The 23,284-nt window shown below is 53.6% G+C and overlaps 2 protein-coding genes and 1 long non-coding RNA gene across 13 annotated transcripts in view; 1 reads left to right on the forward strand and 2 right to left on the reverse strand.

Moving 5' to 3' along the window:
• The window catches only part of Kdm4b (lysine demethylase 4B), an 87,680-nt gene extending 87,292 nt beyond the window's left edge, over positions 1–388 (reverse strand). For 2 of the 6 annotated variants that reach the window (XM_027416852.2, XM_027416851.2), the window contains exon 1: positions 205–387. The gene's annotated coding sequence lies outside the window, so the exon portion shown is untranslated. Of the gene's footprint in view, positions 1–204 lie in introns of all 6 variants that reach the window. The other 4 variants (XM_027416855.2, XM_027416853.2, XM_027416854.2 and 1 more) reach the window with 3 other exon arrangements.
• Positions 389–701: 313 nt separating this feature from the next.
• LOC103160499 lies at positions 702–3,802 on the forward strand. 2 transcript variants are annotated; one of them, XR_004770097.1, is made up of 3 exons: positions 702–958; positions 3,222–3,457; positions 3,599–3,802. It is a non-coding gene; the product is annotated as an uncharacterized LOC103160499 (long non-coding RNA). The 2 variants fall into 2 exon arrangements; XR_003485598.2 differs by having other exon boundaries at positions 717–958; positions 3,222–3,802.
• On the reverse strand, positions 3,799–23,230 carry Uhrf1 (ubiquitin like with PHD and ring finger domains 1). 5 transcript variants are annotated; one of them, XM_027416863.2, is made up of 17 exons: positions 23,098–23,230; positions 21,489–21,654; positions 16,055–16,297; positions 15,137–15,297; positions 13,702–13,917; positions 12,968–13,071; positions 12,681–12,891; positions 11,288–11,411; positions 11,102–11,209; positions 10,718–10,822; positions 9,657–9,763; positions 8,472–8,631; positions 8,244–8,381; positions 6,483–6,603; positions 6,252–6,394; positions 5,302–5,406; positions 3,799–5,044 (listed from the first exon to the last, which is right to left on the reverse strand). In XM_027416863.2, the coding sequence occupies exons 2-17, from the start codon at positions 21,639–21,641 to the stop codon at positions 4,898–4,900; spliced, it is 2,346 nt and encodes a 781-aa protein (XP_027272664.1). In that variant the 5' UTR covers positions 21,642–21,654; positions 23,098–23,230; the 3' UTR covers positions 3,799–4,897. The 5 variants fall into 5 exon arrangements, with proteins under 5 accessions (XP_027272664.1, XP_027272662.1, XP_027272663.1 ...); XM_027416861.2 differs by lacking the exon at positions 23,098–23,230 and adding an exon at positions 22,287–22,436; XM_027416862.2 differs by lacking the exon at positions 23,098–23,230 and adding an exon at positions 22,083–22,191.
• Positions 23,231–23,284: the final 54 nt, after the last annotated feature.

A 23,284-nucleotide genomic window follows, 5' to 3' on the forward strand; every position in this document is an offset into this window, starting at 1 on the left:
GATCAACAAACAGCAGCTTCGTCCGAGCGGACAAAAGCCCGGCGTACCCCACCGCCCCGCGGAGCCGAGTAGGCCGCAGCCGAAGCCTCGGCCTAGAGTATGCGCGGTGGCCGCGAGGCGCGGCGCGGGGGCAGGCATGGCGGCTGCGCGGCCCCCCGGAGGGGCCTGGAAGTTGCGGAGCTCCGCCGCCGATCGCACACTCACCTGGCGCGGCGCGCGCGGCCCCGAGTGTGGACAGCGGGCTGAGCGGCGCGTGCTCAGCCGCGTCGCGTCGCCCCCGCCGGGCTTCGCTCGCTCGCTCAGGCCGCTGGGCTTCTGCCTTCGCCCTGTTCGTTCGCTGGTTCGATCGTTCGCTCGCTCGCGGCCGAGCCCTCAGCAAGCGCCTAGGGCGGGGAGGCGAAGCTTAAGGGGGCGGGGCGACAGCCCCTCCTCGGCCTCCATTGGACAGCCAGCCCACGCCCGCACGCTTACTGGTGAAGGCTGACAGCTCCGCCCCTCCCCCCATCAACACCACACGGCCCCGCCCTCCACGACCTGGGGCGGGCTCAGGAGCACGACCTCTTCCCTTCATTGGTCCAACTACGAGGACGCTCCGGCACCCACTCACGTGCCCGGTGACCGGCTAAGCTCTCAGTGGGTATCCAGCACGTTCGTCAAAAGACACGCAGCCAATCCGACAGAGGTCGGGTCTAGTATAGCACGGAGCGCAGGCAGATTGACAAGCGCGTTCTCAGGACCCGGCTGAGAGAAGCGCCGATTGGTGTTTGGTACAGCCTCTGGGCACCGATTGGTTAGGACTGAACGTCAATCACTGTCTTGCTGCTCCGGACCCCGCCCTGTTATCAGGAGGCTGTTGAGTACGTGATACCCGGCACAACATCAGCACCGGGTCCGAGAACAGAGAGACAGTGGTTCGAGACCCGGTGGATCAAGACCCGGAGCTGTGATTTGAGCACAGGTTTGTGCTGAGCCCTCAGCACCCGAACTAGGGTACAGAGTGTCCCCAAAGCGCCGTCCCCTGTAACGTGCGTGAGTTCAGCTGGGGCCGTGCCTCTGGGGAAGTCACCTAACTGGGCCTTTGTTTCCCACCATGAAATGATAGCGATACCCACAGAGAACTTTGCAATAATTCAATGAGAGATTCTTTTCTCTATTTCTCGATTTTCCTCGGTTCTGCTCCCTCCAGCTCAGTATTTCAAACTGGGAGCTGGGCACCCAGATTCCAGCTACAGCCGTGGCTCTATGGAGCATTTATTAAGGTCTAATATCATCCCCACCAGTGTGCATTTGTAGTGTTAAATGCTTGTTATTTTGTGTGTATATGCCCTGTAGAAGTCAGAAGGCCACTTGAGAGTTAACTCTCCTGCTATCTGGGTACCAAGATCAAACTCAGTTTGATAGGCTTGGTTGCAAGCACCTTTACCCACTGAGCCAGCTTGCTGGTCCACCATTGTTATTTCTTTTATACTTGAGCAAGCAAGGGTGAAGGTGTGCCTAGAAGTCCTTTGATTTTACCATCTAATATCTGAAAAGTACCCTTCTTAGAGCAAGATATTTGCGCCCCCCCCTTCATTCACTAACTCCCAAGGTTATGCATAAATTATTCCAAGCTGGATGGCCCTTGAATTTTTTTCCTTGTTCTTCATTGTGGACAATTATAAGGGAAACAACCATTACCATGCCTGTCATCACCCTGCACTCATGGTCATCCTGAATTTGTAGAGTTGGAGGCCAGTCTGTCTCTTCAGTTAAGCAAGGGTGGCACACTCTTTAATCGCAGCACTGACTGGGAGACACAGGCCGGTGGATCTCTGAGTCTACAGAGCAAGATCCAGGACAGCCATGGCTACACAATGAGACCCTGTCTGAACAAGCAGGTGAGACAGCTCAGTAAGCTGTCCATCTAGGCCCCCCACACGGTGAAGAGTCCTTTGTCTCAGCTTCCACAGATGGTACACATCTGCCTGCATGGGCACACACACAAACTCAGTGCAAAGGAAGAGAATCATATATAGCCATCACCAAGATCTGCTTTTTTTTTTTTTTTAATTTATTTTATATGTATAGTGTTCTGCCTGCATGTATGCCTGCAGGCCAGAAGAGGGCACCAGATCTCATTACGGATGGTTGTAAGCTGCCATGTGGGTGCTGGAAATTGGAAGCCATGTACTCTGGAAGAACAGTCAGTGCTCTTAACCACTGAGCCATATTAGTCCGCCACCATATTTTCAAGGGCACATGACCTATGTGAAGGACCCATAGTTGTTTTTAATTAGGAGTGGCTTTTATTCAATTTGCTCTGCCCTAGGGATTCCTGTCTACAGAGTGGTACAGACACTTGCCTCAGCTGGGAAGGTGGCTCAGCAGTTAAGATGGTGTCTGTCCTGCTGTCCCAGAGTTTAAACACCAGCACCTGTGACAAGTGGCTTTACAACCAGCTCCTGCTCCAGGGTACCCAACACCTGTAGTCTCCAGAGGCACCCACTCACATGTTCATATGATTAAAATTTTCTAAAAATCTTCTAAGTGGTGGCCCGTGCCCTCGATTGTAGCACTGGAGAAAGAGAAGTACACCCGACTTCCAGGTCAGCCTTTCGCTGTTTCATGCTAAGGATAGAATCATTGTGTTTTGGATTTTTTTTTCTGAGACAGGGTTCCACTGTGTAACCCTGGCTGTCCTGAACACAGCTCTGTCCACCAGACTGGCCTTGAACTCACAGATCTACCTGAACCACCATGCCCAGCATATTTTGGTTTTGAGACAGGGTGTAACTATGTAGCCCAGGCTAATGTTGAAGTCAAGATCTTCCTGCCACCCAAATACAGGCTAACAGGCATATTGTACGACACCCAGCTATCTCCCCCACCCCCCACCCCATGCTCCTTAAAGGTAACCTAGTTGTTGGTGAGAGGGTTCCCTGTGTACATAAAGGCAACAACCCAAGTTCCATCCCCAGGTCCCACATGGTGAAAATGTACTTCCAAAGGTCACTAGCACTGTTTTAAATTTTAAGACTTATGTGCATGGGTGTTTTACTTGCACATTTTGTGTGCATACCTGCAGAGGCCAAAAGAGGGCATCAAATGCCCTGAAACTGGAGTTACAAGTGGGTTGTTTTGTCACCATGTGGGTGCTGGGCATCAAATGCAAGAACAGCCAGTGCTCTGAACTCTTCAACCCCTTAAGTGTAAGTTTTTTGTTTTTGTTTTTTTTTTTACAGCAGACTTATCCTTGGCTTGAGACCAGCAGCTGACACTCCTGAGACCATTCTGAGCAACCTATTGTGCTATAGATAGGAGGCATGCCCCAGCCCACCCATCTACCCACCCACCCCTCTACAGGAGCCCAGACCCTTCTGCAGCCTGCAGTGCCTGTGACAAATGCAGGCAGGCCAGCCACACCAGAAACCACAGAAGCAGCCTCCGCCCACCATGACCAGGGACTATAGTCTCCCAAGTTAGCACTTTTCCCTGTTCATCTTCAACATCAGGTTTCCTACAAACCTATGTATAGTGCCATCTGTACCATGGTAGAACCTTCCAGAACAGGAACCGGCAAACAGTCAAAGGCTAGGATGATACTGTTCTCTGCTTTCAGGACTATGGAGTTTCTCTCTGACCTACTGGATGGTGCTGATTGTAGCAAAAGAGCCAACATGTAGGAGTGAACAGCTGTCTGAACAACCGAATTGTGTGTGCCCTGGACATCAGAGTGCCCTTATGCCAATTGTTTCATCAGTCAACTCATTTTCATAACAGCACCACAAATTCAAAAACAAATAAACACAAATATTCAAATATATCTGCAGAAAAAAATTTATTGAGATCTAAAATCTGAACAAAAAAATATTGAACTTTAGAAAACATCCACATGAACACATGGAATTTCATTTTTTTTTCCCCTAACAATCTAACAAAAGCCATGACCCTTAAAACAGTGCTGTCCAGTCTGCCTGTGGTTGGTTACGTGTTCAGTTTCCATGTTCTACTGAGGTATGGCCTGCACACTTTGGTAAAGTAACAAGTTACAAAACAAAAACCAACCAACAAAACAAAACATGCAGTCACAGTCTTCCTCAGTACAGGCTGTAACTATAAAAGAAATTCATCAAGGAAAACTATTCATCCCATTAAAAAAACAAAAACAAGATGAGAACTGGTCACTACACCTCAAACCTCTACGATACCCAGAGCCAGTGAGCACCCCAGCAGCCAGACTTCCAAGGCAGGCATCCGACAATTCAGTGCTAAAGACAGTGGGGAAGGGCAATGAGCCAAAGGCACTAGGTCAGCTTTGCCTCAGCTGGTGCCCTAGCCTGAGGCCAGTCAAGTCCTGCTGAGGTAGTGTCAGCTAGGCCCCAGAGGCAACCCCCGTGAGGATAGTTGAGGCCAGGGATGAGGCTAGCCTAGGGCCCTCTCCAGATCTTCTGCAAAGGCCCAAGGGATGCACTCATTAGGCCGCAGCTGCCAGCTGCTGGGAAAATATCTTTTCAAAGATGGTTGCAGGATTGTTCTAGGAAGCTGGTTTGGGTGAGAACTCCCGACAACATGACATTGGTCTGGTACGGGGCTGAACAGTTTCTAAATTCATCTTCAAAGAAAAAGGCAGGTTTCTTTTTTTCCCTTCTCTGGGAGAATTGCAGGCTTTGTATTAAAAAGAAAAGGAGAGAGAGAGAGAGAGAGAGAGAGAGAGAGAGAGAGAGAGAGAGAGAGAGAGAGAGAGAGAAATAACAGAGGTCCAACTGGTAGCCAGAACACGGGGTTCCTGCAGATGCCTGGTTAACTGGTGAGCAAGGCGGACGGGTCGCCAGGAGCAGACGTAGAAGGACAACACCTCCAAACTAAGCCCACTACGAACTCGGAGAAGTGTTGAGGGCCTTCTGCCTGGTTCGTGGCATCACCGACCACTGCCATAGCCAGGGAACAGCTGGTTGAGAATGGTCTGCAAAGGCTGGTTCACCCGGGTTGGGGAGCTGTGGTCTAGGTCACAGCGACAGGCTGGGCAGCTAAACACCTCGGCACGAAAGGACCTGTCCAGGCAATCCTGCAGGAGACATGGGCAGCATGAAGGAGACAGCTGGGAGCAGCCACAAAGGCACTTGGGGCTCCCTCCTGACCCTCATGCACCCACTCAGGACTCTCAAGCTCCTAACTGGTAGTCCCTGGCAATGTCTTGGAGAGGGTGAGTCTATGGGGCCTGAGGTCTCTATGAAGCATAAGGCTGAGGCAACAGCCATGACACCCCAAGAGTGGAGGCCATGGGTTGAGAGTGGCTCCCCAAGCCTTGTGCCTGCTCCTCACCTTACAGACATTGTGCTGACACACGGTGGTGACGGGCCGGAACACCAGCTCCTGGCAACAGATACACTGGAAAGCCTCCTTCACCTTGCTCAGAAAAACCTGATACTGCAGAAAGGGTGTGGAAGGAAACATGTCTATCACTCTCGCCTCAGCCACAAGACAAAAACCCCTAATCCCCTTGAGCCTCAGCAAAGACTGAGGACACTGCAGAATGAGGCATTAGGCCGCAGACAGCACAGGGTGACAGCCCTGGGCAGCTGACCTGGCCTCGGAGCCTCGGCTTTCGGCCCTAAATGTATAAGCAAGCTCTGGACCTACTGTATGGGAATCACAGTTCTTAAGGAGTAGAGGCTTCACCTCATTGGACCCTGTATGAGTCAGGGAAGCTAGCCTCAACAGGAGAGCAGACATCCTGGCAGGGACCCACTGTATATGCTCTGCTCTAATGGGTTCTCACCAACACACAATCCCACTCCTGGGACACACTTAAGCCAAGCACAGCAGGGGCTAAATGAAATGTGTGCACCTAGGCCACAGTGGCACACTACAGCCTACATGACCCTGAGTGATTGATGGATGGACAGCCACTGGAGAAGGTAGTCTACCCAGAGGAGTATTATTCAAGCAGAAAAGGGAAAGGTATTCTGATATCCCTGTGTCCAACATAGATGAGCCTCAGTGACCAGAGCCATCACAAAAAGACAAAGCTTCCAGGTCCCATTCTCAGGATGTCCCTGGAGTCATCAGAACCACAGAGGAAGAGGATGGTGGGTGCCAGAAGCTAATTAATGTTAAAAGGGGACAGAACTTTAGTGTGGAGACATGCAAAGTTCCAGAGACAGCTGCACACCAAAAGGACGGGCTATGTGAGGCCACACTGGAGTGTTGCACAGGCTAGGACATGGACTGCAACCCAGTTTGCCCACAGGGGGAGGGGACCCATGGCTCACCGGCCCACCCTGAAGCGAACTCAGCACGTCATCCCACAGCTTGGCATTGTTCTTGTCCTCCTTGATGAGGTTGGCCTGTTGCACTGGGAGTGTGTAGGGCTCCAGTTTGCTCTTCTTGGACACTTGTGTGTTGTTGGCCAGGCCTGGGGGGAGGGGGGTGAACAGAACAAGGCCTGTGAGTCCAGCAGTGTTAGTGAACAGACCAGGCGCCAGGGATGGACAAGCACCCACCTGTGGTCTTCCGCTTGGACATGGTGGTCTTGGAGGATGTTGGTGCCTGCTCCAAGGCCCTGGCTGGGCGCTTCCTACTCTTCTCCTTGCTAGCCAAGGCCTCTAAGTAGCCTTCAGGGTACTGAAGGGAGAGAGGTAGTGGACAAGAGTCAGGGCTCAGTCCATCCTTCAGGGTCACAGTGCCATCACCCAGTGAGCTCTTGGGCACCTGATGGGATTACTGGACAAGCATGAGGGACAGGTGTAACAGTGCAGGGATCTTCCCCACATAGCCCAGGCTTCCAAGAGGGAGGAGTCCTGGGCTATGTGGGGAAGATCCCTACCCAAAACTAAAGCCAGGGGTGATAGCACACTCCTGTCACCCTGCACTAGAGCCCAAGAGAGGGTCAGGAGTTAAAAGGTCATCCTGGGCTATGTAGCAACTTGAAGGCTAACCTGGGCTACATGAAGCCAGGTGTAGTGGCACCCCATCTGTGACCCGAGCACCCAGGAGACTAAGGGAGGAGGACTGTTGTTACAGTCCAGCTAGGTTAGAGTAAGAACATCAGAAACCAAGAAAGAAAAACTAAACTCAGACGGGTCTTGGTGGCGCATGCCTTTAATCCCAGCACTCGGGAGGCAGAGGTAGGCAGATCTCTGAGTTCGAGACCAGCCTGGTCTATAAGAGCTAGTTCCAGGACAGCCTCCAAAGTCACAGAGAAACCCTGTCTCGAAAAACCAAGAAAAACTAAACTCATCAGCCCTACCACTGACCCTGTTCCAGTCCCTCACCCTGTGTGCGCACTCACACGTACACACGTACACACGTACACACACACACACACACACACACACACACACACACACACACACTCCTGCTATACACTTAGTGTAGTCCTTTAACAACTGGGGACAGGTGCCATCATGTTCCACAGGCCAGTAACATTCCTTAAATAGTCAGTCCCCAACACAATGGAAGCCTGACTAGAGCCCTAGGACAAGCATCCACCAAGTGATTGATGAAAAGCTCTGGATGAAAAGAGGTGAGATGGCTGCTGGGAACTCTCTATCCTTACCTGCCCACCCCCCACACCCCACTGCCTGTTTTCTATCAATTCTGGTAGCTTCTTTCAGCTGATTCTGGAGGAGTTGGAAGTCGGAAGTTGGAGGGGCAGAACCATTAGCTGCATGTGTGACTGGGTGGGTGTGTCACCTGTGTGCCCACACCCACCCACAAACGTCATTTTTGGACTTATTTTTCAGTGTATGGTGTGCTGCCTCCAAGTGTGTCTGCACCAGGTGTGTACAGACAGTGTGGAGGCAGACAGGTGGTGTGCTCAAACTGTGGTGGTACTCTGCAAGAACAACCAGTGCTCTTAACTGAGCCACTTCTCTCCAGCCCCCTATTTGAGTTTCTTGATCATGATCTCATGTAAGCCAGGCTGGCCTTGAACCCCTGATCGTGCCTGATTTACCTGGTGCTGGGGACAAAATGCAGACTGTGCAGAGAATGTTCTACCCACTGAACTGCAGGCCTAGCCCTGTGTTTGTTTTGTTGAGAGGGTCTTGCTATAAAGCCCAGGCTGGTCTCGGCCTTCTGAGGACCTAGGCCACTGCTCCTGACTCTGGCAGTTGGTTTGAAGGAGACAGGGGCCTTGGGAAGCCAAGCAGAATAGGTGTCCCCACTCCCAGCTCCCACCATGATGGGCAACAAGCTTCATAGAAGCAAGCCTAAGAGAGGGAGAGCTGAAGCCCCTGACCCCTGACCTCCAGGCCACACACCTGCATAGTGAGCCCCAGCTGCCGTATGCGGTCCTTGCCCTCCCGGGTCCAGGGCCCCGGCTCCGTGTCATCCCGTCGAAGGAGGTAGCGCCACACAAGGAAGCCAGATTTACCCTTCTCTGGCCAGTACTTCACCACCTGCGGAAAAGACAGTGTGGCTGGTAGGCAGTGTGGCACAGGAATTTCAGGGACACAGGCATGAGGACACGGCAGGTGCTCACAGCTCACCTTGTAGATGCCGTCATAGCGGTTGCCCTCTGCGGGTGCGTACTTGCTGTGTTTCCCTCCCTTCATGTTGCGGACCACACGCACCGGCTTCCCCTGGCGCCAGTCCTTGGCCTCCGCCCCTTTCTCACTGATGACATTGTCACAGTTTAGTGCCAGAGCCCTTTGGGGAAACACAACACACATTAGGGAAGTCATAACATGTCCACCCCCCAGAGGCACACCCTGGCATCCATAGATACATGGACCTCTCACAACAGGACAACAGGACAAGATCGCTGGCATAGGCGAAGCTGCCAGAGGTGACTGTCTGATCTAAATGTCCCCAAAAGGACCTGCAGTGATTAGAGAATTCGCTGTTCTGGCAGAGGACCCAGTCTGACTCCCAGCACCTACATGGCGGTTCACCACCATCCGTAACTTGAGACTCAGGGGGTCCAATGCCCTCCTGGCCTCTGTGGACACTGCACCCAAGTAGTGCAAACCTGCAGACAACACTCAATTACACACATGAAATAATTCTTTAAATGTCCCCAGAAGTCCCTGTGTTGATGGCTAGGTCCCCAGGGCAGAGCTATAGAGAACGGAACTTTTACGGGGTGGGCCTGGCAGCATCGCAGGTACTAGCATAGGATTGTGGGACTCCAGTATCCTCTCCATTCTTATGCCCTGCCCACATACCACACACTTCAGCCATGTGCTGCCCCCTAGCAGGAGCCTCAAAACAACAGCTCAACCAACACAAGACAGCCCAGGTACACAGCCCAGCAGGGAAACCTGGGCGCTAAGCAAACAGCCTCAGGATGTGTTACAGTAACAAAACCTGTACTGTGTATCAACTAGGGGTTCATCACTGCAACAGAGCCCTTCCTTCCCTATAGGCTCACACTTTTCAGGACTTGTTACAGTAACAAAACCTGTCCCTCTAAACTAGAGATGGAAGATCTGATGCAATAACCATAGACTGAGCCGAGCCACACCCTAACTGCAGCAGAGCAGAATACAGAGGACCCTGCCCAGAATGTCACCTCCAGACTGAGATGGAACTGATACCCATGGCTGGGACTGTGGCCAGAACAGAGATCCACCATGATACAAATAGAGAACCTGTGTCCCCATCACCTGCTGCCACACGAGAAGCACATGGGACCAGCACACTCAGCACAATGCCGAGCTTCTTCCACAAACCTGTTGGTGTTGGTGAGCTTCTGGTCAGAGGACTGTCCTGCGGTGCGCTTGTTGCCTGAGAGGTCTCGGCCGCCGCTCCCCGTGTAAGTGAAGAAATTGCCATTGTCCTGCAATGGGGAAGAGGAACTACGTGAGCCTCAGCATAGGGGTAAGCCCTGCCCAACTCAACAAGGACACGAGGTGTGGACTCGGAAGCAGTGGCACCCAGCGGGTCCAGGAGAGCCATGCAGGCACCCTGTCTGTGTCCCTGTGACAGACAGATACCAATGCCAGAGTCCTGTTCCAACATTGAGGGGCCACTGAAGGCGCAAGCAGTGACATAAGCCAGGCACAGGAACAGACAAAGGGTGCCATGCCCTGGAACCCAGTGTCAGACCCCCAGGAAGAAGAGGGTAACATGTGCCAGGGGAGTTACATGTCTTGGGGGACAGAGACTCAGCAGGAGGAAGACGTGAAGTTCTAGAGGTGGATGGTAGAGACGGGGCACCTGACATGCCCGGATGCTGCTGAACCTGGGATGCTCCCTTTGCCTAGAGGGAGGCTACACCCACAGGTGCGCAATGTGTGCCCCACCCTTTAACTTCCCACCTTCCCTTCCAACTAAGCAGCCATCACACCCGACATGGTGGCTCTGACTCAGAAGTCAGCCTGCCTCCTGTCGCCCTCATCACACTCAGCGGCAGCATCCTTAAAGTTGACTTTCTTTCCTCATAAAACTGACTTATTTTTGTGCTTATAGGTAATACCTCATGGCATCTCTTTCTCTGGCAGAGATGAACCACGTATGTTGCCTGCCACTCGTGCTGTCTGGGGACACTGTTAGGTCCAACAGGAATGACTAAACATGTTGACAGCATGGCCAGCAATGAGGGCAGGCCCCAGTGTGGAGACTGGGCTGAATGACACAGAATTCCCACAGGCCGCTCAGAGCTAAGCGTGACTGCTGATGGATCAGTTGTGGTGGATGGCATGTAAGAGCAGAGTGAGAGGCAGTTAAGGGGGGGGGGGGGGGCAGGGGATGGGAGGACACCAAATGGTGGTGAAGGAGGCGCAGCGCTCACCACATCATCCTCATAACCACCAGCCAGCACCAACGAGTAGGCACCATCATTGCTCCGGCCATGGATGCCTGCCACATGTGGCCGATGCACACCAGACTCACTGACCTGTGAACACCACCAAAAGACCCATTGCATCTCCTGGGAACTGTGACCCTACCCAGACCCCAAGATGACAGTCCCTGACAAAAGCACACTGGCCCAATGGCTGAGTCCAGCCACCATAAAAGAGCTGCCCATGATAGATAAAGGGTCAAGTTGCAACCTGGGACCCTCTCCAAAGCAGGCAGCCCCCTGAATCCCACTCAGCAGCATTTCCTGCCCCAAGCCACATGAGACACAGACTCAACAGAGAAACGTCTGGAACCCCGTGGGATCAGAGGATACCTGGACTCTGAAGCGCCACATGGTGCCCACAGGGACGCCGGGGATGGGCCCGAAGTGGTTGGCAGGCACAATGGTACACTCCTTGGTGCGGCCCACACATGCCATACCCTGCCATGTAGAAAGAGCTGTGTGAGCACTGGGAGTGGGGAACAGGGACAGGGACAAGAGGGTGTGTGTGTGTCTCACCTTTCCCCAGTCCCGCCGGGAGGACGAGGTGGCTGAGGCCATCTTTGCCTTCTTCTTGCTTTGCTTCAGCTTCTCACCTGCTTGCACCACCTCACTGGAGTCAGTCCGACAGCTGGGGCAGTACCTGGGACAAGAAGAATGTCACCTGCATATGGCCAGATGTCCAAGTACAGGACAGGTGGTGTCCTTCCCCACAAAATCACAGACAGGCCAGAGACAAGGGACTACACAGCCCACATGGCTGTTTAGAACCAAGGTCACTAGGGCTGAATCAAATCAGAAACTTGCAGTACTGGCAGGATGGACCACTCTTCCCTGTTTTTCGGAGGGGAAGAGGGGCTGCAGCAGGCCACCAGGCTACCTGGGACCGCCACCCGCACCTGAGGTGTATACTCAGGGCCCGACCAGTACTCCAGGAAGCTGTGGACATGCTCCACCATCCGTGTGCAGCTGGAGGCACAGGGTTAAACTCCAGGCTGGACCATCCCTACAGAATCTCTATGAATGTTCTATTGGACATAGGTTTCCTCAGCCTTCCACTAACAGCCCTGAGAAGGCAAGTGAAATGGTCAGTGGGCAGAGGCTTGCCACCAAGACTCAGAACTGGCATTTAATTCCCCAGGACTACATGGTAGAGAGAACCGACTCCCAAAAGTTACTTGCTAATCTCCTCACGCACATACACAAATAAATACAAGAAACACAGCCGTGTGGCACACGCCTTTAATCCCAGCACTCAGGAGGCGGAGGCAGAGGCAGAGGCAGAGGCAGAGGCAGGCGGATCTCTGTGAGTTCCAGGTGAGTCTGGTCTACAGAGTGAGTTCTAGGACAGCCAAGACTACACAGTGAGACTGTCTCAAGAAAAATCAAAACAAAACAAGAATGAATAAATGGATAGATAGGTGGATAAATAAAATCAAGTTAAGTTCCAATGCTGAGTAAGGAAGAAGGCATGGGTCATGTGATAGCACCTCTCTCTCTGCCAAAACCCCAGGTCTCCCATCTACAGAGTCAGGCAGCCAAGAGGTCCCCTCTGCACACCACTATCAGGAATACAACAAACTCCCCAAAAGTGCAGTCACAACAGAGTGGGGCAGAGCACAGTGGCAGGCCTGAGGGACACGAGCTAGAGATTCCCTTAACACTAGTACAGCTGTCTCTCACTAAGCCTGCAGCCGAGCTGGCAGTCAGCAGGTCCCAGTCATTCTCCTGTCACTGTTCCCCCACTACTGGGCTCACAGGGTCATGCAACAGCCACACCCAGCTTTTGATTCAAGTTCTGGGACTTGAACTCAGGACTGAGGAACTGTGCAGCAAGGCTGAGAGCCATTTCCTGGCCTGTCTTAAGTTCCCTTCTGGGCGTGCCAGGTGACCCCAGAGGTCCACCACTCACCACTCAGGCTCAGGGGGGACACAGGTGAGCTGTGGCTGCAGGCAATACAGATGGAAGGCCATGTCACACTCATCACATAACAGCTGCTTCTCTGGAGCCTCACGACCACCACACACGTGGCAAGCACACTTGCGACATGGTTTGTTCTCATCGTCCTTGCAGTACTGGCAGGATGGACCACTCTTCCCTGTTTTTCGGAGGGGAAGAGGGGCTGCAGCAGGCCACCATGCCACCTGGGATCGCCACCCGCACCTGAGGTGTATACTCAGGGCCCGACCAGTACTCACGTTGCGAGGGGCCCCCAATCAGGGGGTTCCTTTCATTGGGGAGCTCAATCTTGAAGACTTCATCCACAAACATGATCCGGCAGTTATCAAGCTGAGAATCATTTCTGCAGAACATTCCAAAACATTAGAGCACTGTGGGGCTAAGCCTGTCTTCAGATCTGCTAAGGAGGGTTAGGCAGGAGGATGGCTGCAGCCCAGGGGGTGGGTTTCTCCCCACTGGTTTCTGCACGTGTATATTCTGTAACATGGGCACTATCCTACATACAGGTCAGAGCATGCATGCTCAGCTGTCTATTCTCAACTTCTGCCTGCACATGTCACATGTCGGGCTAGCTGGCTCTGGACGCTCAGGAATGCCCATGTCCCTACAGCAAGCACTGCTAGCAATACAGACTGGACTACTGCAAGTGGCTTCTATATGGGCTTCTGGGGATTGAACTCAGGCCCTCATATTTACACAGCATTGAGTGAGGAGTGAGGAGAGACCCTGGGCAAGACAGTGAGATCGGGTGCCGCCTAAATGAGGCCAAGGCCATTGGATCTCTGAAGGTCCCCATGCACACAGGAAGCTACTAAGTCAGGCTGGCAGACCTCCTAGAACTGCTCAGGCCCTCCCAGTGTGAACAATGTGGACAAATGCACAAGACCCTAGAAAGCCGAGTCTGAGGGCCGCAGGATGGCCAGCTGTGAGGGTAAGGGCGATGCCAGAGTCCGTGTCCAGTAAGGACACTCACAAGAGCATGACGTTGCCATAGAGCTCACGCGCTGTCCTAGTCCGACGCTTCCTACAGATCTCAACGTCATACCAGAAGCCGCGTTTCCTGGGATAGTCCACATTGTAGTTGACCATTACCACCTGGCCGACCTCCAGGTCCTCCCACGGGATCACAGTGCGGGCTCGAGCGCGCACATCCTTGGCTTTGACAACCTCCACTCCATTCTCTGGGTAGCTGCAAGCAAAGGTCCAACCTTAGATCCCCAGGACACCACATGCTGGGTGACCCTGGCCATCTATGCTGGTGGGCCAAGTATGTGGGACATGTGAACAGATGTGACCTCCCAAAGAGGCCCAGTCCCCATCCCAGAAACCAGGGAGATGGCAATTTGGAAGTGAGGTGGGCCTGATGGAGTACAGACAGCTCTGGTTTCTCATGAGAGAAGTGACAGGCAGAAGAAAGCATGTGATGCAGACACCACAGTGAGGTGGCCATGCGCCCTGGACCACCAGGACTGCCAAGTCAGGGCAGCTTGGGACAGCTGGCCTAGGGACCAGACTTTGGGAAACTATGGGAGGAGAAAGTGAATGTGTATTTCCCCACATCCATGTATGGAGGCAGATAGAGTAAGAATGCAGCCAAAGTGACCACCCCAGAGTACCACCCCCCACCCCCACTGCAAGGCATGCTCTCTGGGCAGCTGTGACCTACACCATCTCAGATTCATTCACTTTCAGATCCACCACAGAATTCAGCTCAGCAAGCATCTTTCCACAAAGGACTTCTACACTAAATGGCTATTTCAACAAGCAGGGGGCCACAAGTGATCCCAGAGTTAGAACATCAAAATCTCAACAAGATTTTAGTTAATGCTACTGGGATCTGTACCATCCACTGCCTTGAGGGAATGTGAGGCAGGTGAGTGAGCCACCCAGGCCATGGGCAGAAATGACAGCACCCCTCCCTCTAGTCAAGGGCTAACACCAGAAAACCAGCATGACCAGGAGAGGGAAGCAGAGTCCTCCACCTATGGGATGCTGGCCATGAGGGGCTCCCAGACCTAAGGACACAGATATATATGGCTTGGCTGCCTACCTGAGGCCTCATCACCACCCGTGTCACTGTGTGGGACCTGGACCTGAGATTGCTCTGTTGCCCCAGGGATCGAGACCAAAGACCCTCCTGAGAAGGTTAGGACCAAGGCCACTCTCAAGAGATCTTTCATGTCCTCACGGACTGAACAAAAACTGATCAAGGCAAGGCAGCTCATGGCTGGGCTCCTAGGGTAAGAGTACCTTCACCTAGTATCAAATGGAAACAGCACCGAGGATAGGCCAAGAGTAGCCTTCTGTGGCTTCTCCACCCTTGTCCCCTGGCAGCAATCACTTAGGGAGTGCAGGGCAGGGGCTCTGGACAGTGCTGGAGACAGGACCACACTCACGATGACACTCACTCATCATATTTGATGTGATACATGATGTCGTCCTCCAGGGTCATGCTGGCACTCGAGCTGCAGGGCTCCTCCTGGGATGGGGCTCTCTTCTGTACCTGGACCACCTGGGCCTCAAACCATGCACCCAAGGTGTTGTCACGTACATCCACGTACTCATTAACCTACAGGAAGCAAGGAGGCTCAGGGGACCCAGCAGCAAGGCAGGATCAGGGTCAAGGATTCAGGTTGTGGGACAGGGATCATATGGCCACACATGCCAGACAAGCGTCTGCACCCAGCTATGCCTACAAGTCTGACTCCATAGCCCAGATTAGTCCCACACAAACAAGTGCGCTGCCTCAGCCTCCAGAGTACAGGAGATTGTGGGTGTGAGCCACCACACTCCACCTGGAAGTAAACCTCAGCACTGTGGACAGTCAGTGGGACTGGACTATTCTGAATGGAACTCAGGTCAAAGTCACACTTCTGCTCTGATGGCCGTGACTACCTCCACAGAGGTTTGCTGACAGCAAGTAAGCAGGGACCACATGTGGTCCTAGGGTTCTGGGTGCTGAGCCACAACCAAGTCTCCATATTCCAGACTAGGCTCTCCCATGTAACTCCAGGTCTTTGGTAAGAAGCCGTGTCTTCACAAATCACAGAGGGTAGCTCTCATGGGGTATACTGTTCAGCCTCAAATACATAGGCTGGGATTCCCAACCTCCAGTTTATCAAATGCATAGACATTTTAATCTTGGTGCAACTCCCTGAAGAGAGTTCAAAAACATCAGCTGCTGTGCCAGCTGTAGAGGTGACACCTGCAGGTACCTTTTATGACTGTCAGTGTAGTGAGGGTCAGGGTTGGCAGTGCACAGATCTGGGTTGGGGCAAATCCAGAAAGCCACTGTCACGCCTCCACACACCTGCAGGGAGTCTCACCTTGTACAACCCCAGCTCCGTGTCCTCCCACACAGTCTTGTCATCCCCTTCAACAGCCCCTTCACCATGCGTGGACGACTTGTCCGACTCGCTCTGACCCACACCATAGCCAGAGTCAGAGTCTGAGAGCTCCGAATCCCGTTCCTTCGTACTGGGAGGTAGTGCCAGACTCTGGCGCACCAGCAGCTGGATTGTGTCATTGAGGCGCACATCATAATCGAAGAGTGTGTGGCCGTCCTCCATCTGTGGGGAAATCCAAAACAGACTGTCTTCCACAAAGGCCTGGCATGGGGCAGGGGTAGATGGGGAATACATGGGCAGCCAAAGCCCTGTCCCAGGCCTAGGCTCTCTCAGCGGACACAGAACACTGTCAGCACCCACAGAGAGCCATGAGCACAAGCAACTCAATGCCTCCATGCTGTGGATGTCCAGGGGGTCCCCCTTCCAGGGGAGACTTACTGAACTAATACTGAGTAGGGTTTAGGGGTTCATCTCAAACTCCTGGTCCTCCTTCCTCCACCTGACAAAGGCTGAGAAAGCAGGCAGAGGCCATTAAGCCAGTTTATGTGTTGCTGAATGGTGTTGCCAGGAGAGGAGCTCCTGGCATTGAGGTGGGTATGTTGGCCAGCACGCTGTAGGGCCCAGGCCCTACAGAGACAGACTAAAGCCTATGTCCCATGGTGTCCAAGGGCAACCAGGGGGACCCACAGCACAGTCCCTAAGAATTTTTTCTGATGCTTTCCTCCAATTTCCCCCATGCTCCTCCTGAGCTAGGGACCCAAGGAGTCATTTGTGGCCCCACAGAAGTCCCTTCCATGTCATATCTCACCATGGGCTCTTTTCCCCTCTGTAGGTCAGAGGCACCTCCCTGTGACAGCCACATACACTGGTAGGAGCTCCCTTAGGGGTGGAGTCACTCAGTGACTGAAGGGGGTCAGTCCCTAACAGGGACCCTATTGTCATATAAAGAACTATTGGGATTGCAGTGAGTTGGATCCCCCAAATCTTAATGGGGAAGGCATGTGAGAGAAAGGCTTGCAGGCCCATGTGGCCCTACTATGGTAGAACTGAGAACAGGCCTGGACTCCTAGTGCACAAACTGTTAGAGAGGGGGACACAATAAGGAATGGGACTGTTTTCTCTTCAGGATTCTGTGCATGCGGGAATAGGAATAGGCTCTGTAGTACTCCACAGGAACAGGACTCAGCAGGAAGAGGATTCTGCGGGAAGAGACTCCCAGACTCTGCGGGAACAGGACTCTGCGGGAACAGACTCCCAGACTCGGCGGGAACAGGACTCTGCGGGAACAGACTCCCAGACTCGGCGGGAACAGGCCTCTGCGGGAACAGACTCCCAGACTGGCGGGAACAGGCCTCTGCGGGAACAGACTCCCAGACTGGCGGGAACAGGCCTCTGCGGGAAGAGACTCCCAGACTCGGCGGGAACAGGCCTCTGCGGGAACAGACTCCCAGACTGGCGGGAACAGGACTCTGCGGGAACAGACTCCCAGACTCCGCGGGAACAGAATCCCAGACTCCGCGGGAACAAGCTCCAGGAGAAAGGGACTCTCTTCAGGAACTCTGAATGCCAGAAAGGGACTCTGAAAGAACTAGCGACTAAGGGAATGAGACAGCTTAGGGGACAATGTGGTCAGAAGTCCATGACCACCCTGAAGACACGCTTACATTGAGTCCAGGACCCATACTCCACCTATCACAAATGTCACCCAACACAGGGACTTTACACCACAGGTCAGATCTGGGGATCCCAAAATGGATAGGGAGCTGGGGAGAAGATACTCGCTGTGCCCAGTGTAGGAAGTCCTTCCACAGATGGACAAACACTGCTATGTGCCATCCACACAGTGGAACACTACTCAGCTATGAGCAGGAACACAGCTAAGGGAACAACCGAGGCCACCTGGCATTCATGTACACACAATGCAAATGCCTAAAACGTTTTTCATATACAAAGCAAAATATGGTAGTTGCTGGGCCCAGGGTTTGGTGGTCAGCACTGGAATGGCCAGGAGTTAGGGCCAACAGAGTGGGTAATGAGACCATATAAGCCTCCGCCCTAGTCCTGTCATCTAGGAACCTACCAGGCTGCCCCATCATGGTCACAGCCCCTGCTCAACACACAGGGCAGGATAAGGCTGGGACCTGCTTAGGACAGACTCACCCTGCAGTTCTAACTGCAACTCCGAACTCACAAGGCCGGTTGGACAGCTTCTGGCTGCTGCTTCTGGAACTATCCAGAAGGGCCCCATGGAAGACAGGTAGAAGCCTGCACTACCATGTGACTAGGTCTGCGAGTAGTGCCCCCATCCATATCCCACTTGCCAAGTGATAGGCTAGGAAACTCAAGCATGTGAGCCCAGGTTTTGGTCACCCTTGGGGCCATCTGTCACAGGGGACAGGACACTCTAAGAGCCTAAAGGTCCAGCTCCCACTCAATGACCTCAATAACTGAGTGCAGCACTTAGTCACACACACCTCCTGCTAATTTCTAAAATTAAACCCATGGTAGGCGCAAGTGTGTACTAGTGTGTGTGCACTAGGCCCTGGACTCCATCCCCAGTGCTACATAAACCAGGTGCTAACATGTGCTGTCAGCCCATCTCAAGAGGAAACAAGTATTCAGGGTTATCCTTGGCTACATAGTGGATTTGACTGCAGCCTGGGCTACATGGGACCCTTCATCAAAGTAAACAAAGGCTAGTGAGACCGCTCACAGCAAGTGAGAGCACTTGCCCTGCAAAGCCTGATCCCTTCTCAATGTTGTCCTCTGACCCCCCCAACACACACACCAAGGTGCAAACACACATAATAGCATCCAAAAACAACAACAACAAGTAACATTTTCAGACAAAACACCCGAAACCCTGAATAGCTGGGGTAACAGGAGACGTTACCTATCTATTCACTCAAAAGATGGCTCTGGCAGCTTTTGTCCACACTACTGAGAGATCTGCTGTGGCTCCTGTGAAGGGGGTAGGAACCTTGCCTTACTTGGCTTGTCACATGATCCCAGCTGGATGGCACCTTTCAAGTTACTCTTGCAAGGTTATGGCTCCGGGGCCACTGCCATGCTGTGTTACCACAACCTGAGACAGGCGTTGGCCCAGGCACTCTGTTCCCGACCCTTTTTTTTTTTATTAGGGAACAAGGTTTCCCGCAGCCCAGACTGACTCTGGCCTCCACAGGTAGAGAAGACTGGCTATGTACTGTAATGGCAGGTTTCCGGTACTGGGGTGGACACCAGGCTCTGTGCACATCAACAAGTGCTGGACTACTCTCAGCATAGCTGAGGTCAATCATCCATGAGACCAGATGATATGAAGAGAGAAAGAAGTATCCTAAGGGCTTCCAGGGTGATGTCTAGAACTGTATTAACAGTGGGGAGCCCTGACATAGAGATACCTGCATTCCCCGTGGGGACCCTCGGCTGAATTTTGGGGCCTCCATCACCAAGCCAGGACCCGCTGAACCCGTAATACATCACCACATGAAATAACAACCAGTCAGGCCATGCATGTTCCTTGAACAGAGAAGCAAGGGACATAGCAGCCATTAAATCCTGCATGTACTGGGTATATTGAAGGCTATTTCCAGGTGTGATTTTAAGATAACAAAAACAGATCTACCAGACACATCTCACTTTGCCCAGAATCCCCTCCCACATACCCAGGACCCTGCTCAGAGACAAGGGGGACAGGACACACCAACTCCCTGACACTGTCCATCTTGCACCTTTTAGCTTTGAAGTTTCAATGAACCCAGGCAGCTGGGCCACAAAAACAAGGAGAAAGCCAGCATGCCACAAACCTTCTAGAACCTTCTGTAAGAAGGACCTACTTGCATGTTTCTGTTGCTGTCAACCACCACAGAAGCAGCCTTTCCCGGGCTCTTTGCCTGTCCCCACCTCCCAGCCCCTTGCTCCCTCCCCCCATGGCCTGCTGTGTCCCCAGGAGCCTGCTGCAGCTGGAGAAGTTGCAAGCTGGGGAACTTGCGTCAGAAACCGGAAGCCACCACCTGCTCCCTGACAAAGCCTACAAAGCTGCCGAATGGAAGGCGGCTAGGAAAAGGATCAGGCAGTAGCTCGGGCTGCGGCTGGGCACCCTTCTAGGCACGCTCAGGAGGCAGAGGCAGGCAGATCTGAGTTCCAGGCCAGCCTGGGCTATGTGAAACCCTGTCTTTCAATAAAAATATAACAACACTGCTCAGGGAGAACCCGGACAAGCATTTCCACCAGTATGAAATGGTCCCAGAAATGTGAGCCCAGTGACTTGAGAGACAGCAAGAGGTGCCAGCGGAAAGCCAAGCAGACAGAGTTGAATCTCTGCAGTGGGTAAGACCACTAAAGTTTGGGTCTTTTCCTACCCAATATAAACTTGGCCAGCTACAGTTCCCAGGAGAGAGACACTGCTAAACCAGTACACTGGGTATGGAATGAGCCGCCATTGCAGGCAATCAAACATGGGGCCTGCCAGCACACAACCCAGCAGCACCAAGAACACCCCACATCTGGGAAAGGGGTCAAAGGGCAGTCACAGTCACACTGCCATCACCTGGGCACAGCCAGTTAAAGAAATGAACCATGGGACCCATCAGACCTGACACCAGAGGGCAGCAGTGCCCTGTCCAAACACAAAGGAGGGTACGGGCCATGGAAATAGGGACTTCAGATCTACTTAGAACCTCCCCCACCCCCACCCCGGGCTGCAGTGCACCCAACTCCAAACCGACCTTTGCAGGCATGTACCCATACCAGAGACCCCAATGCCAGCACATGCTACTCTCCACACAAAACACCAATGAAAGAAGAAAGCCCAGCCAGGTGCCAACAATAAAAAGTCCAAGCGTGGGCAGCTGGGCTGCAAAGAAGGCCATTTTAAAGGCCACAGGGCTGGAGAGATGGAGTGGAGAGGTGCAACTAGGGGGCTGCCCCCCCAAAGGGCCACTAGTTCCATTCTCCCCATAAGCCTAAGCGAATGAAATTTCTAATTAGTGAGTAAAGTAGATCCTCAGGGGTTTGATGTCTCATGGGAGCAAGCTGTGGGCGATCAGGGTAGATTTCAAAAGGAAAACCTGGTCCCCTCTCACTGCTACCGTGTGAAGACTGTTGGAGAAACTTTAATCTGCAACCCCCTTGAGCCCTCTGTTGGCCACTTCAAACTTTTCCCTCTAGACAAATGATTTAGAAGACGACTTTAAAGGATAATTAAAAAGGTAGCAAGCTTTGCAGTGTAGAGACCAGCAGTGGCCGGTGTTGAGGCCTGCCTTTGTTCACCCTCCCCCCAGCATCTGAAGGCACTGAGGAGGGGGGTAAGTGGGGGGGGGCACTCTTGATTGGTGGCCTTGAGAAGCAGGGTGCCTGGAACAAAGCTCAGTGGGCGGATGGAAAGCTTCCTTCCGTACCGGGCCCATCTTACCTGTTTGCCCCTGTAAAAGAGTCTCTGCAGTTGGGGTTCCACATGAAACAGTTCCGCAATCTTCTTCCTCAGCTCCTGCACTTTGGTCAACCTGGACAGAGAGTCCACGGTGTGGGTCTCCTTCCCATCCATGGTTCGAACCTGGATCCACATGGTGCCGATAATGCTACCGGGATACAAAGGGAGAGAGAGACTCGAGTCAGTGTGGCCGGCCAGCAGGCAAGCAAGTGGGGGACCCTCACCCCAGTAGCTTTCTTCACATCTGATTGAGCAAGAAGCAGCTCCCAGGATCAACCTTCTGGGGTCCAGGCCCCTCTACACGACCAGACCGCACCTTGGAGGACCAGGTGGCATAAATTAGGCGCTTAATGTTTTAATAACCAGTGAGTAGAGACACTTGAGCGTGGAACACCAAAGTCAAGACAAGCCACAACTTCAAAGAGAGAGAAGGAAAAAAAAAAAGCAATATCAACGGCGAGAGAAAGGCGCTGGTCAGGCTAAGTGGTCGCTGCTGCTCATTCATTCGTTCACCCATTCATTCATTTATTCATTCCACACAGTCCAAGTCCCAGTAACGGGAACTCCGAAGCGAACCGGAACTTCTCAACTCCCAGGAGGGAAAACTCGGTCACAGAAGGCAGGATCCCCCCACACAACCCATTCTGGACGCCCCCCGGAGTTCCGGGCCGGTGCCCCCCGCGCGCGTGCGCGGACCAGGACCCCCCCCCCCGCCGTGGCCATGGCAACCGGCAGTCCCGGCCGACACCCCCGCGCGCTCGCTCGGGGCCAGAAACTCACCTGGGCCCCACGCACAACTGGCTACTCTGACCTTCCCCCGGGACACAGACCCTGGCCTCTAGGGATGGCGCTTTAAACACTCCCGAGGCCCGGAGCCCACGCCCACACCATCCGCCGCCGACGCCAGGGTCGGACCCCCAGAGCCGCGCCGTTTAAGTTCCGCCCTGCCCGGAGAGCCCACCGCTGATTGGCTGCGCCCGGGTCGCACGCCCCGCCCTCCTCGCACGCGATTGGTCGACACGTACTCGGAGAGGCCAGGGCGCGCGAAACCGGACTCGAGCGCGACAATTGAATCGCGGGGAGCGTCCGCGCGCAGGCGCGGAGCCGCGTGTACTCCCCCCGCCGGACCCCACGCGTTTCCCTCGGACTTAGTGGCACCCGGGAGGGTAAAAAGCCGGGTGCAGTGTGGAGGACGCCCCTCAGGTTGCCCCTCAAAAGACAGAGAAGCACGCATGCGCCATGGCTCTCTGCCCTGCCCGGAGACACGCGCGGGAAACTTTTGCCAAGTTTTGGGGTATAATCGTGTGCTCCGGGCCAGAGATGGGGACCCAGCGTGGCAGATACAATTCTGATTTCCCTTACAGGCGGTGCGGAAGCACGCGTGGGCAATAGCTCTCTATAAATCTCATCCCACGCGCGGGAAAGTTTGCAAAGCACCCCCCCAACTCGGGCCGTCAACGTTGTGCTGCTAGCCAGGAAGAGGGTCCAGGGTGGAAGACCTCGGACCCCCGGAAGCAAGCCCCGCGGCCACGCGTGGGTGCCCGGCCGGCCGTGCCACACTGCGCGCCCAGCCGCTCTGGAACCCACTCACCTCTCGCGGCGGCGATCCGCACTATCCTCTCGCCTGGAGTGCCTGCTCCCGCTCAGGAGCCCTGGAGCTGGGTGGCCGAGTTGAGAGCCGCGTGAGTGGCAGAGGACTTGAGTGAGCCCGGGAGCGCGCGATCCTTCCAGCTGCTAGGTTTTTTTTCCCGCGAAAATTCAGGGCGTTTTTTAGAAGT

This window comes from Cricetulus griseus, chromosome 5 (genome assembly GCF_003668045.3).
Source record: "Cricetulus griseus strain 17A/GY chromosome 5, alternate assembly CriGri-PICRH-1.0, whole genome shotgun sequence".
NCBI lineage: Eukaryota > Metazoa > Chordata > Mammalia > Rodentia > Cricetidae > Cricetulus > Cricetulus griseus.